This window comes from Sinocyclocheilus grahami, unplaced genomic scaffold, assembly GCF_001515645.1.
Source record: "Sinocyclocheilus grahami isolate Dianchi unplaced genomic scaffold, SAMN03320097.WGS_v1.1 scaffold1217.1, whole genome shotgun sequence".
In the NCBI taxonomy this organism is placed as follows: Eukaryota; Metazoa; Chordata; class Actinopteri; order Cypriniformes; family Cyprinidae; genus Sinocyclocheilus; species Sinocyclocheilus grahami.
This window is the reverse complement of record NW_015506396.1, coordinates 259,910-272,142: the sequence shown is the minus strand read 5'-3', so window position 1 is coordinate 272,142 and position 12,233 is coordinate 259,910. Positions and strand designations below refer to the sequence as shown.

General features: G+C 36.6%; 1 protein-coding gene across 2 annotated transcripts in view; it reads right to left on the bottom strand.

The window, feature by feature from the left end:
* Positions 1-9,825, bottom strand: part of LOC107568129 (macrophage colony-stimulating factor 1 receptor-like) — a 38,668-nt gene extending 28,843 nt beyond the window's left edge. For both annotated transcript variants that reach the window (XM_016253984.1, XM_016253983.1), the window contains exons 1-4: positions 9,758-9,825; positions 5,294-5,575; positions 2,548-2,835; positions 1,345-1,481 (exon numbers count right to left, since the gene is read on the bottom strand). In XM_016253984.1, the coding sequence (XP_016109470.1) occupies positions 1,345-1,481; positions 2,548-2,835; positions 5,294-5,575; positions 9,758-9,806 (756 nt within the window). In that variant the 5' untranslated portion in view covers positions 9,807-9,825. The remainder of the gene's footprint in view (positions 1-1,344; positions 1,482-2,547; positions 2,836-5,293; positions 5,576-9,757) is intronic.
* Between the last annotated feature and the right edge of the window lie 2,408 nt (positions 9,826-12,233).

Sequence of the window (12,233 nt, the reverse complement as noted above, 5' to 3'; positions counted from 1 at the left end):
TTGATGAAAAATACAGTAAAAATAGTAATATTGTGAAATGTTATTACTATTTAAAGTAAGTGTTTTCTTTGTGGATATATTATAAAATGTAATTTATTCCTCTGATCAAAGCTTTGATCTGATCATTACTCCAGTCTTCAGTAGGGCTGTCAAAATGACTGAAAAACTAAATTATAAATTAATATTAATTTTCCACTTAAATATTATCAAAATTCGAATTATATAATAATTCGCATAATTTCAGTTGGGGGAAAAAAAGCTTTTGGCATCTCTCCTGAGGCCACAAGAGGGCGCATCGAGCAAAATATTATGCACGTTTCTTCAAAGCGTAATAAAATAACACGACTATCTGTCTATCTTATAATGTTTATATTAATATATTAACCTATATAATTAATAAAGTTGCTTAAACAATTAGAGAAAAAAACAGCACCATGCATGTATGTATAGTTTAATACAAAGGACCGAAAACCAATCACAAAAGTAGGCTACTTTCTTCATTTAAAAACATGAGATACAGTGGGATGGGGAAAAACCGCCATAAAGTCTTGAGACATGTTTTCTAAAAGTTGAACTTACATTAATTTTACATAGCTTTCTAAACATGCGCTCTCTTGTGTGAGACGCGAGTGCAACGCTGATAGATCTCCCTCTAGAAAATGTGATAAATATGCGTTCTGTGTGAACGGCTTGGTTTCAGTTTTGATGTAAATAACATCATCTCCGCATTGATGTTCTTGTTTTCTGCAATATATTGAATGAACAACATAGCAGCGCCGCATCTAATGGGTTCAACTGAATAGGCTAACAAAAGCATTAAAATGCAATGACACTTACATTGTCATCGCATTTCGTTCGCCACTGATAAGGCTGCCTGACGGCTGACGCAGACCTAAAATTCGAATGCAAAGTTTTTGCATTCTAATGTGGATTTTCTTTTTTTTTAATTCGACGAATATTCGAAATTCAAATTTTTTTTGACAGCCCTAGTCTTCAGTGTCACATGATCCTTCAGAAATCATACTAATATTCTGATTTGCTGCCACTTTTGAGCAATTTAATGTATCCTTGCTGAATAAAAGTATACAAAGAGAAAATCATAGTGATCCTGAATTTTATATTGTATATTGTATACTAAATTGTATATTTATAATGTTTTCTTTTATTATTATTATTATAATTTCACACCTGAAGAAACTGTTTCCCAAAAATTTAGTTTAAAGGCCAATTAAATAAGATACCATTGACTTTTGAGTCTATTGTTGGAGTCCTTATATTTATAATTTTTTAAATACTTTATCCAGAATCAGATGTGATACTGAGCCCAGAGGTCAGAGGTCGTACCTTTCTAGAGGAGTGCGTCCATGTGACATTATAGTAAAAGTTGGGGTTGTTTGTGGTGCAGCTGATCTGAAATTTCTCTCCCACCAGTTTTACATACTCGCTTCTCTTCAGAAACACGTACGGTGGAAAACGTAATCCTGAATAAAAAAAGGATAAAGGAGTTATTAAATGAGTAGCTTTTATTATGGTATATAATGGTACATTTAATGATAATATTAATTAAATATTGTTATATATAATGAATACATTTCAAGTCCCATGAAATTTTAAGTTAATATTTTTTTGTATATTTTGTAATATATTTTGTATAATATTTATTCTTTGATGTTGGCTGATGGCAGGCAGGTAAACAAATAAAAATATTTCATTTTTTTTAAGTAAGTGTTTCATTTTTAGTTGTTTTTATTTTCAAACTATTTATTTACTTATTTTACAATTTAATTAATTATTAGTTTTTCATCAACTCTTTTTTTGGGAAACCCTGTTGTACATAATTTATTTCAGTGTAAATTGAAAACCTTTTTAAATTTGTAAATGTTTCAATTTATTCTTGTTCTTAAAATTTGAACGGTTTGTCATTTGATTAGACAATTATTTATTGAGTTAATAAATGAGTAGCTTTTATTAACTTTAAAATCTTGTTACAGTTTTGATGCTGTGAATCTTGTACATCAGGGATTCCCAAACTTTTTGTCGGCCAAATCCATTTGATCTAAAATATTTACTTGTATATTTAATAATATTATTAAATGTAATGTTAATTGTATATTTAATATATAAATATATAATTAATATACTTATAATTAATATTTATATATCTATATATTTAACTATATAGGTCAGATTTAATAGTATTAAGAGATTTTAAATTAATATTTCAATTATTAAACACATAGTTTACACAATTCTCTGATGTCTTTATTTAGGTTGATTTAAAAAAAATTTATTATTAATTTTATTGATTATTGATGATTTTGTTGATTATTAGCATTCATCAACTCCAGTTTGGCAAACCCTTTTGTACATTATTCATTCAGCAATAATAATAAATTGAAACATTTTGGAATTTTGTGAATTCAACTGTATAAAATTCGAAAATGTTTGTCTTTGAAACAGTGAAATCACAAAATTCCAAAATGCTTCAGTCTGGAACTTTTGTCCTTTGATTATATGAAAGCACATAAGGGTTTCAATGAAACTCACGTTGAATGATGTTTATTGAGAATATCTTCGACACTTTCTCAACCCCTTTAATTCTAGCACCGCAAATGTAGTCGGCGTTAAATCCAGGATGAACATTGTGAATCAGGACGCCCTTTCTGGGGTCAAAGGTCACGTTCATGCCGTAGGGCACCGCTGAGCCGTTATCCATGCGGAAGGTGAAGTCTGTGGCGTTGGGGTCGGTCAGAAGACACGGAAGTGTCAGATCTTCACCTTCTTTCCGCACATAACGCAGAGACGTACTGGGTGAGACGAAGAGAATTCGGGGATCTGTAACCAACACAGATTCAACATTCAACTTGTTTCTTCATTTATAAGATCTTGTTTCTACATTTATAAAACGTGTTCCCTATCGATACTTCACTCGTACTACGTCACTAAGACGCTATGGGAAAAAAATATTTTTTCTCCGATACTGAAGCCTTTTCAATAATGCAGTGTAACTGCATGGCCATTGGTTTGTGCAGTGAATAAAAAACGAACCAATGGCGAGACAGCAGAGCTGCACGAGCCTATGGTCACGAAGCCCGTCAGAGCCTGCCAATATGGGCGGGGCCATCTGGCTATATAAGCGGGCATTCTGGCACAGGATCCTCAGATTTCTTCTCCTTCAGCGACAACCACGATCTTCGCTCTACGAGACTCGAAGCCTTCACCGTTGACAAGCCTCGCAGTGGATCAAGAACTCTCTGCTCGGCTGACTTCGGCGCTCCTGCTAGCCGATTCAGCGTCTGCAGCAGCCGCGGTCTCAGCGATCCCCTGCCGCCATCCGGCGAGATATAAAAGATCAAATTTCTCTGCGTTGTTGCAAATGCCACGCCGTTACTGTCGCTCTTCCGCTGACGGTCACGATGAGTGTGTTTCATGCCTAGGTAAATCCCATGCAGAATCCGCGCTCATAGAGACTGAGTGTTCACACTGTGGGAACATGAGTCTCTCCTCTCAGCACTCGCTCCCAGGTGCCTGTGAGGAAAAAACAGCGGGGCAGAGGACCTCTGATCTCACCCCGGCTCAGGCCCCTCGTGCCTCACTCTTTTCACACAGCAAGGCTTCTCTGCTGCACAGAAGTCGTCCCAAGCGATGCAACACTTCTTGCCAAAGCGCTCCAGCTGCCCCAAGTCTGCGCCGACTCAGCAGCCCATGAAGCCTGCGCCTCCTGTGGCCCAGCCAGCTCCCAAGACTGAGCCTCGACAGTGCTCCCCAATCTATCCATTTCGTAAACGCTAGGGACCCCGGCCCAAGATAGTGCTGGACCTGGCGCCTCCGGCGTCATTCAGTTCTGCGGGACAGGAAGAGGAGGGGGCTAAGTCTCGCTGCAGCCAGACCACCCACAAGAAGCCCGTTCAAGCGCCCACACACCTATCTGATGTGATAGCGGGCAAAATAAAACACAAACATACTCAAAAAGAGAGCAAATTTCCTCTTCCGCTTATCACGAGTGTCTTGTCCCCTCGTGGTGACTTACTACTTGAATCAATCCAACCCCTTGGCACGCGGGCCGAGGCCTGGCAGGCCATCCCCGGAGTGTCAGACTGGGTTTTGGGGATAATAAAACAAGGTTACTCACTTCAATTCGCTCAAAAGACCCCCGCGATTCAGCGGTGTGGTTCCCACCTCGGAACAGAGCAATGAGGTGATGCAAAAGGAGCTGTGGAGACGGTTCCTCCAGCACAGAGCGAGTCAGGCTTTTACAGCCGTTACTTCCTCGTCCCCAAAAAGGATGGCGGCTTATGGCCCATCCTCGATCTCAGGCACCTGAACTGCACCCTCATGAAACTACCATTCAGGATGACTATATTGAAACAGATCCTCTTGCAAGTATGCCCAGGGGACTGGTTATTTTCTCTGGACATGAAAGATGCCTACTTTCATATCCAAATAGCCCCCCCATCACAGACGATTCTTGATATTCGCCTTTGAGAGAATCTCTGTCCTCCGTGGCCTCGCCCTCCACATTTGCTAGGTTTTACAACCTAGACATCCCTTCCTTACAGGCTAGGGTCCTTTCTGCATAGTCGACACGCACCTGCCAGAAGGCGGGACTAGCTCTGAGCAGGGTTTGGCCGTAACACGCTCAAACTCACCAGGATTGCTTTACTTCTTGTACGCTCTCGGCCCTCCCTAAGTGCCGAGGCTGCATTACTTTTTCTAGGAACGATTGTCCAGGCTGGGCATGACCTCTGTGAGGTTGCCACATGAAGGGCTTACCCTATTATTATTGTCCCTCTGGGCCCCTTGGATGCTTAAGGCAAGTTCACATATCAGTCGTTCCTCTCCTCTACCATAGCACGGCGTGATTGTACTGGTTCCCCATACCGACGCAGTACAAGTGAAGTATCGATAGGGAACGTACGATACGGGAATGAGTACTGCGTTGCTAGCCGTGCTATGTAGCTGCATGACTCAGTATCATCGCTTCAGACAAAGTAACTTGATATAGCCAGATACTGTATATAGCCAGCCCATATTGGCAGGCTTCGTGGCCATAGGCTCGAGCAGCTCAGCTAACTCGCCATTGGTTCCGTTTTTATTCACTGCACAAACCAATGACCGTGCAGTTACACTGCGTTATTGAAAAGGCTTCAGTATCGGAAAATACTGAATGTGACTTTTTCCCATTGCATCTTAGCGACGTAGTACTCGTTCCCATATCTCAGTGAACTGAGGTTGCGTTATTAACTGAGTATGTTTAGTTCAGAAGCAGAAATGAAAGCGTTTGTTCCCTCACCCCTGACAAACACATGAACCGAAGATGACTCATTTGAATCATTTCCGTTCATATAGATGCATTTATAAGTTCCTGTAAAATCCGCCGTGGCTATATCCACATAGAAACTACGGACATTTCCGATTTCCTTGGAGATGAAACGCTTCTGTTTGGCCAGTCGGGGAAACCATGTGACTGGACCATCACCTTCACAGATCAGATGAAGAGGAGAACCGGAGTCGAGAATCACAGCCGTACCGACCGGAGCTCCAGAGTTCAGTCTGATCCGCGGCTCAGACCAACCTGCCAGTCAAAACAGACAGAAAGATAAACCTGTAAAGCCGGACATGTGAAATAATAGTCCGAAAAATCTTTTTTTGAAATGGAACAGCTTATTGAACTAAAAAAGTTTGCATTTGTGTTTCATGTGTTGTATCATATTTGATCCATCAGGCTTCTATGGCTCATATATGATATAGTGAAAATATGGAGGAAAAAACAGCTCAGTTTTATTCAGAGACTCAAACTAAGCAAAAATATGCAATTTGATGCAGATGTTGATATTTACATGGACAAAAATTGAGATGAAATTCTGATTGTAATGCAAATCAGTGAGATCTTTATAACAGTATAGCAGATACTTACAGAAATTATATAAATATTAGACGTCACTCTATATCTCCAATAATATGTCTTAGTAAGATGATATTTAAATGCTTAAGTTTTTATGATCAAAACAAATAAACGTTCCTCAAAAGATGAGATTTTAGATGTTGTAGAGGTTTGGGAAGATCATTCCTCCAATGAGGAATGGTGGAAGTAAAGGTTCTGGAAACAAAATCCAGATGATTATATTTGACTCTCATTTGATTTTTCTAAAAAAAAAAAAAAAAAAAAGAGTTCTGGATAATCAAGTAAAGCTAAGTTGCATCAGTCCAGTAAGTGTGCATCTTGAAATATTACTAGCAGTATCAAAGTTATTCTTATGTTTACTTATTGAAGCACAAGATGAAGGTGGACGTTTGTACAATTATACTCAAAGACCTTTTACTTGCTAAAAAAAGTGTTGACTATCAATCAGACAACAGAAGGTATGTAATAGATTGTGTGCGACAGGTTTAGCAGCACAGTTTTGATCATGTTCATCATTTAGAGGCCTTAGAAATTTGTGTTTTGAATATGATCCAGTAAAAAGAGAAAACATATAAATTCAGTAAAAATTTATCAAAATGAGAACTTCTCTCATCATTTTGCAACAATGAATGTTTTATGACTATAATGACATTTTGATCACTTTCTTGACCTCTCATTTACCCAGACATCCATAAATTTAGTCCGTTTTACCAATAGGTTACTGAAACTGTATATTTCCTTGAAGCTGCATTTATACAATCTGTATTGTACAAAGTGCTATAAATAAAGGTGACAACTTGAATTCAAACTCTACTGCATACTGCACACTTTATATTGAATAGTATTTTTAAATAGTATGTGAAACAGAACAGAAATAGCTGAAGAAGTGTCATATTCTCCAGATTTGATCTAAATGTTCCTGCAGTAAAACCACAAACCATTCATTGTTACTGTGTGTGGTTAACTAATTTAAAACTAGTTTTCACACGAAACCTGACCACCTATATCTCGGTTTACAAAGTTCTCTTCAGATCTGTGTTTGAGAAAAGAAGGCTGACCAAACTTCTTCAAAGGAATAATTCACCCAAAAATGAATACTTGCTTAAAAATGACCTCACCCTCAGGTCATCCGAGATGTAGATGAGTTTGTTTCTTCATGGGAACAGATTTGGAGAAATTTAGCATTACATCACTTGCTCACCAATGGATCCTCTGCAGTGAATGGGTGCCGTCAGAATCAGAGTCCAAACAGCTGATAAAAACATCACAATAATCCACAAGTAATCCACACCACTCCAGTCCATCAGTTAAGGTCTTGTGAAATGAAAAGCTGTGTGTTTGTAATAAACAAATCCATTATTAAGACCTTTTTAACTTCAAATCTTTGCTAAAATATGAGTCCCCATTCCATAATAACACTTTCTCCAGTGAAAACATTGGTTTGTCTGAATTAGGAGAGAAATAAGCACAGATCAAGCACCGTTTAGAAGCCAAAACAGTTCTAGACAAATATGCTGGTGGATTTTGATGTGAGAGGACAAAAGGACTTTTTCACTGGAGGAAGTGTTTTTACGTATTATGGACTCTTAGAGCTTAAAGCTTCAAACGTTTAAAAAGTTTTGATTATGTATTATACAAACTCACAGCTTTTCATTTCACAAGACATTGATTGATGGACTGGAGTGGATTACTTGTGGATTATTGAGATGTTTTTATCAGCTGTTTGGACTCTGATTCTGACGGCACCCATTCACTGCAGAGGATCCATTGATGAGCAAGTGATGCAATGCTACATTTCTCCAAATCTGTTCCCATGAAGAAACAAACTAATCTACATCTCGGATGGCCTGAGGGTGAATACATTTTCAGCAAATAGGCTCTCTTTGCATCAGAGGCTGGTTTCATAAACTGCTTAGGCTAGTCTTAAAAAGTTAGTCATCTAATTTATTTTCTTCAAGACTGGTCATAACTTTTTAAAGTCAGTTACAAAATTGGTAATTTGATAATGTGAATAATGATAAGAGAAATGAAAGCAGTGTGTGTGTGTGTGTGTGTGTGTGTGTGTGTGTTTGTGTTTGGTGAGCTATAGAGAACATGTGGAGTCAGTGATCTGCACTGCGCAATCAGCCCAAACATCCCAATCCTCCTCTCACTTCTGCTTTCCCATCTGATGCACAAACCGGAATCATTAAGACTTTCCCCCCATCATATTCAAACTCTTTTCAACAAGCTATACTGAGAATTTAACATCAATTAATCAATCAATTTACAATATACAAAATTCCTCAAAGCCAGTTGAGTAGATTGCAAAAACTGATGTTCTTCCTCAGTATTTTTGTCATTTTCTAGTGCAAATATCTGATGCATTTACTTGAGATGCAAAATGACAGAATTAGAAGTAAGTTTATTATTTAAACAAGAACAAATATCTGCCAACGGGGTCAGAAAAATTCAAACTGAAAATAAGTAAAATTTTCTGACTTCGTTGTCAGATATCTGCTATTGTTTAATCAATTTTAAAGGCTTAAAAATGTCATTTTGAAACTCAAGTAAATGTATCTAGATTTAAGAATGTTCAGATATGTGTGCTGGAAAACGACAGAAATACTGAGACAGAAATACTTTTATGCAATGTTATTGTAATTATTTATTTATTTGTATTTTTCCAAGTAAGAATATTTAGAGAACTGTGCTCACAGACATACAACAAGTGCTGGAATCATGTGTTAAAAAATAATAAAGTTATGGCATTATGGACAGTATAACTGGACTTCATATTTTATAGGAAATAATTTCTTACTAGATTCAGAGTATAAATTATGTAGTTGAAAATAAACTCTCAAACCTATAATGCGCAGAAGAACTACAGTAAATCCAAATCCAACAGTTTTCATCCATATCAACCATAAATACAAGAGTATACTGAATAATAATTCAACATTAATATCAGCACCATTATCACTGTAATCATTTTCTGAACTTGTGGGACAAAAGTCAATATGTGAAATCTGCCTCAGAACCGATTTCAGAAATGCAGAGAAGCAAACGTCTGCAGAGATGCAGACAAGAACCAGATCAAGAACCATAGACTCATACTTCTGATGATTTCATAGAGTGTTACGTATCATTTACGAATAAATTTGTCTCAGATGTTTCTCTTTAAAGAATTAAAATCAGACGCAAATGAGTCACTACCCAGCTAATGAGGAATGTTCTTTCAAAGTTCTCTGGTCTTTTAGTAAGCTAATGTTCTCAAAATGTTAGCACAAAAACATTATATATATAGGCTACATGCTGTTTGTGGCCATTTTTTGTCTAATGTTACTTCTCATTTCAGAATGCTCAGAGAACTTTTAAAAGTAACATTCACAAAATGATAAAATGGAAGAATTTTTTTTTAATACATTTAAGTTCAGGGAACAGTCACAAATAATGTTTTCATAACTTAACGGGAACTTAAGGAAAATATTCTTGAAACATATTTTTGGAACATTGTGGAAACAGGCTACATGCTGTTTGTGGCCATTTTTTGTCTAATGTTACTTCTCATTTCAGAATGCTCAGAGAACTTTTAAAAGTAACATTCACAAAATGATAAAATGGAAGAATTTTTTTTTTAATACATTTAAGTTCAGGGAACAGTCACAAATAATGTTTTCATAACTTAACGGGAACTTAAGGAAAATATTCTTGAAACATATTTTTGGAACATTGTGGAAATGTTGTTTAAAATGTTTCTAAAACGTTCAAATGTCCAGTTTTCCAGTCGTAATTAAAATGTTATTTAAAGGTTACAAAAAATGAACTAGATCTCATCAGTAATTTTTGATCGGTAAGTGCTGATTTTCTCACCCTGAGCTTGAGCAAACAGGATCCCGCAGACGAGCAGGAGCGCAAACATCTCCGAGCGTTCATCAGTCTTCAGCGTTTCAGAGGAAATAAGGAAATTCGTTGGTCCTTCAATACAGACTTCTCATTTCTGTCTGACAGGATATGACAACAGTGGCAAATCAGCTTACTGTGTAATAATCCTAGAAACAACATAAAAAATAAACATTTAGTTAAGATCATATCATGTAAATCATTCATCAAAATTAAGCAAAACCGAAAATAACAAGCACACTTAATGTTTTCATAACTTAACGGGAACTTAAGGAAAATATTCTTGAAACATATTTTTGGAACATTGTGGAAATGTTGTTTAAAATGTTTCTAAAACGTTCAAATGTCCAGTTTTCCAGTCGTAATTAAAATGTTATTTAAAGGTTACAAAAAATGAACTAGATCTCATCAGTAATTTTTGATCGGTAAGTGCTGATTTTCTCACCCTGAGCTTGAGCAAACAGGATCCCGCAGACGAGCAGGAGCGCAAACATCTCCGAGCGTTCATCAGTCTTCAGCGTTTCAGAGGAAATAAGGAAATTCTTTGGTCCTTCAATACAGACTTCTCATTTCTGTCTGACAGGATATGACAACAGTGGCAAATCAGCTTACTGTGTAATAATCCTAGAAACAACATAAAAAATAAACATTTAGTTAAGATCATATCATGTAAATCATTCATCAAAATTAAGCAAAACCGAAAATAACAAGCACACTTATTATTATTATTTTGTATTTGATCTTTTCTAGTACAAATATCTAAACATCCTTAAATCAAGAATTATTTACTGCAAAATGACTATTTATAAATCTTGTTTTCAGAAATATAGATCAAAATGAAGTTTACATTTAAAACATGAAAAATTGGGTCAGAAAAATCAACAAGATTATTTCTCTTAACCCATGGACAATTTTTTTTCTCTCAGTCTTCAGCGTTTCAGAGGAAATAAGGAAATTCGTTGGTCCTTCAATACAGACTTCTCATTTCTGTCTGACAGGATATGACAACAGTGGCAAATCAGCTTACTGTGTAATAATCCTAGAAACAACATAAAAAATAAACATTTAGTTAAGATCATATCATGTAAATCATTCATCAAAATTAAGCAAAACCGAAAATAACAAGCACACTTATTATTATTATTTTGTATTTGATCTTTTCTAGTACAAATATCTAAACATCCTTAAATCAAGAATTATTTACTGCAAAATGACTATTTATAAATCTTGTTTTCAGAAATATAGATCAAAATGAAGTTTACATTTAAAACATGAAAAATTGGGTCAGAAAAATCAACAAGATTATTTCTCTTAACCCATGTCTTAAGCATAAACTCACCTAAATTTGATCATTTTTATCAGAAAACAAGACTTGTACAGCGCTTGAATAATTATTAGGCACGTACGTTGATATTCTGATCATATTTTAAAAATATGTTACCTTAGTGCTGCGTTCAACAATACAGTATAGACCATGACATACTCTTAGGCCGACTACAAAAATTACACTGGTATTCAGGGACAGGTGTTACAGTGGTTTAGATCATGTAGGGTGACCATATTTTAGTTTTCCAAAAAGAGGACATGGGTGCGGGCGGGGCGGGGGGCTGGAGTGTGGTTGGTTTGTGGTTAAAGTAATGGCCAAAGTAGCGCAATGACCATATCCCATATATCAACATTATATCAAAATATCAAAAAATATGTAATTTCCATACCTAAAATACATATTTTACAATCACTGTTGTGCGTATTGATCATAAACACAGCTAAAAAGCTTCCTACCAGTGGCCCACTTCACTTAACATCTAGCAATCATATTTAGAATGCAAAATGTTTCAATACAAGCATTTCAAACAAATGTGATTTATGCAACATTTCAAACCTTTAACCCACGGGGGAAAATCAATCCATGGCAACAGTTTAAAAGCAGCCCGATTCCAAGGGGGAAAAAAACGTGGACTTGACAACCCTGCATGCATTCAACACCAGCTGTAAGAGTCAGATTTGACTGATCACGGGATGAGAGGAGAGATGGCTGACAGACCATGCTGGATGATTTGCTGATCAACAGATCCTGAGCTTATTGACAAATATCTGATCTTCCTTTACACAGAGTGAGCGTGATCGTGAAATCGAAAGTGAAAGTACACAGCGAGTGCTCATTCAAAAGAGATTTAAATACTCTGTATATTGATAGCGGCTTCCTGATGCGTGAAAATAATATGCCATAGAATGTTTGCGGGAGTGGGCGATAATGATCAGAAATTCAGCATGAGCGGGATTTAGAAAACAGACTCGCACAGGGCTCTAATACAAAAACGCACAAGATGAATGGCGACTGTAGAAAGCATTTTTAGGCCCGAAAAGAGGACATGTCCGGGAAAAATAGGGCGTATGGTCACCCTAAGATCGTATTTAGCAGACTGTTACCGTTTTGTCTACTTAA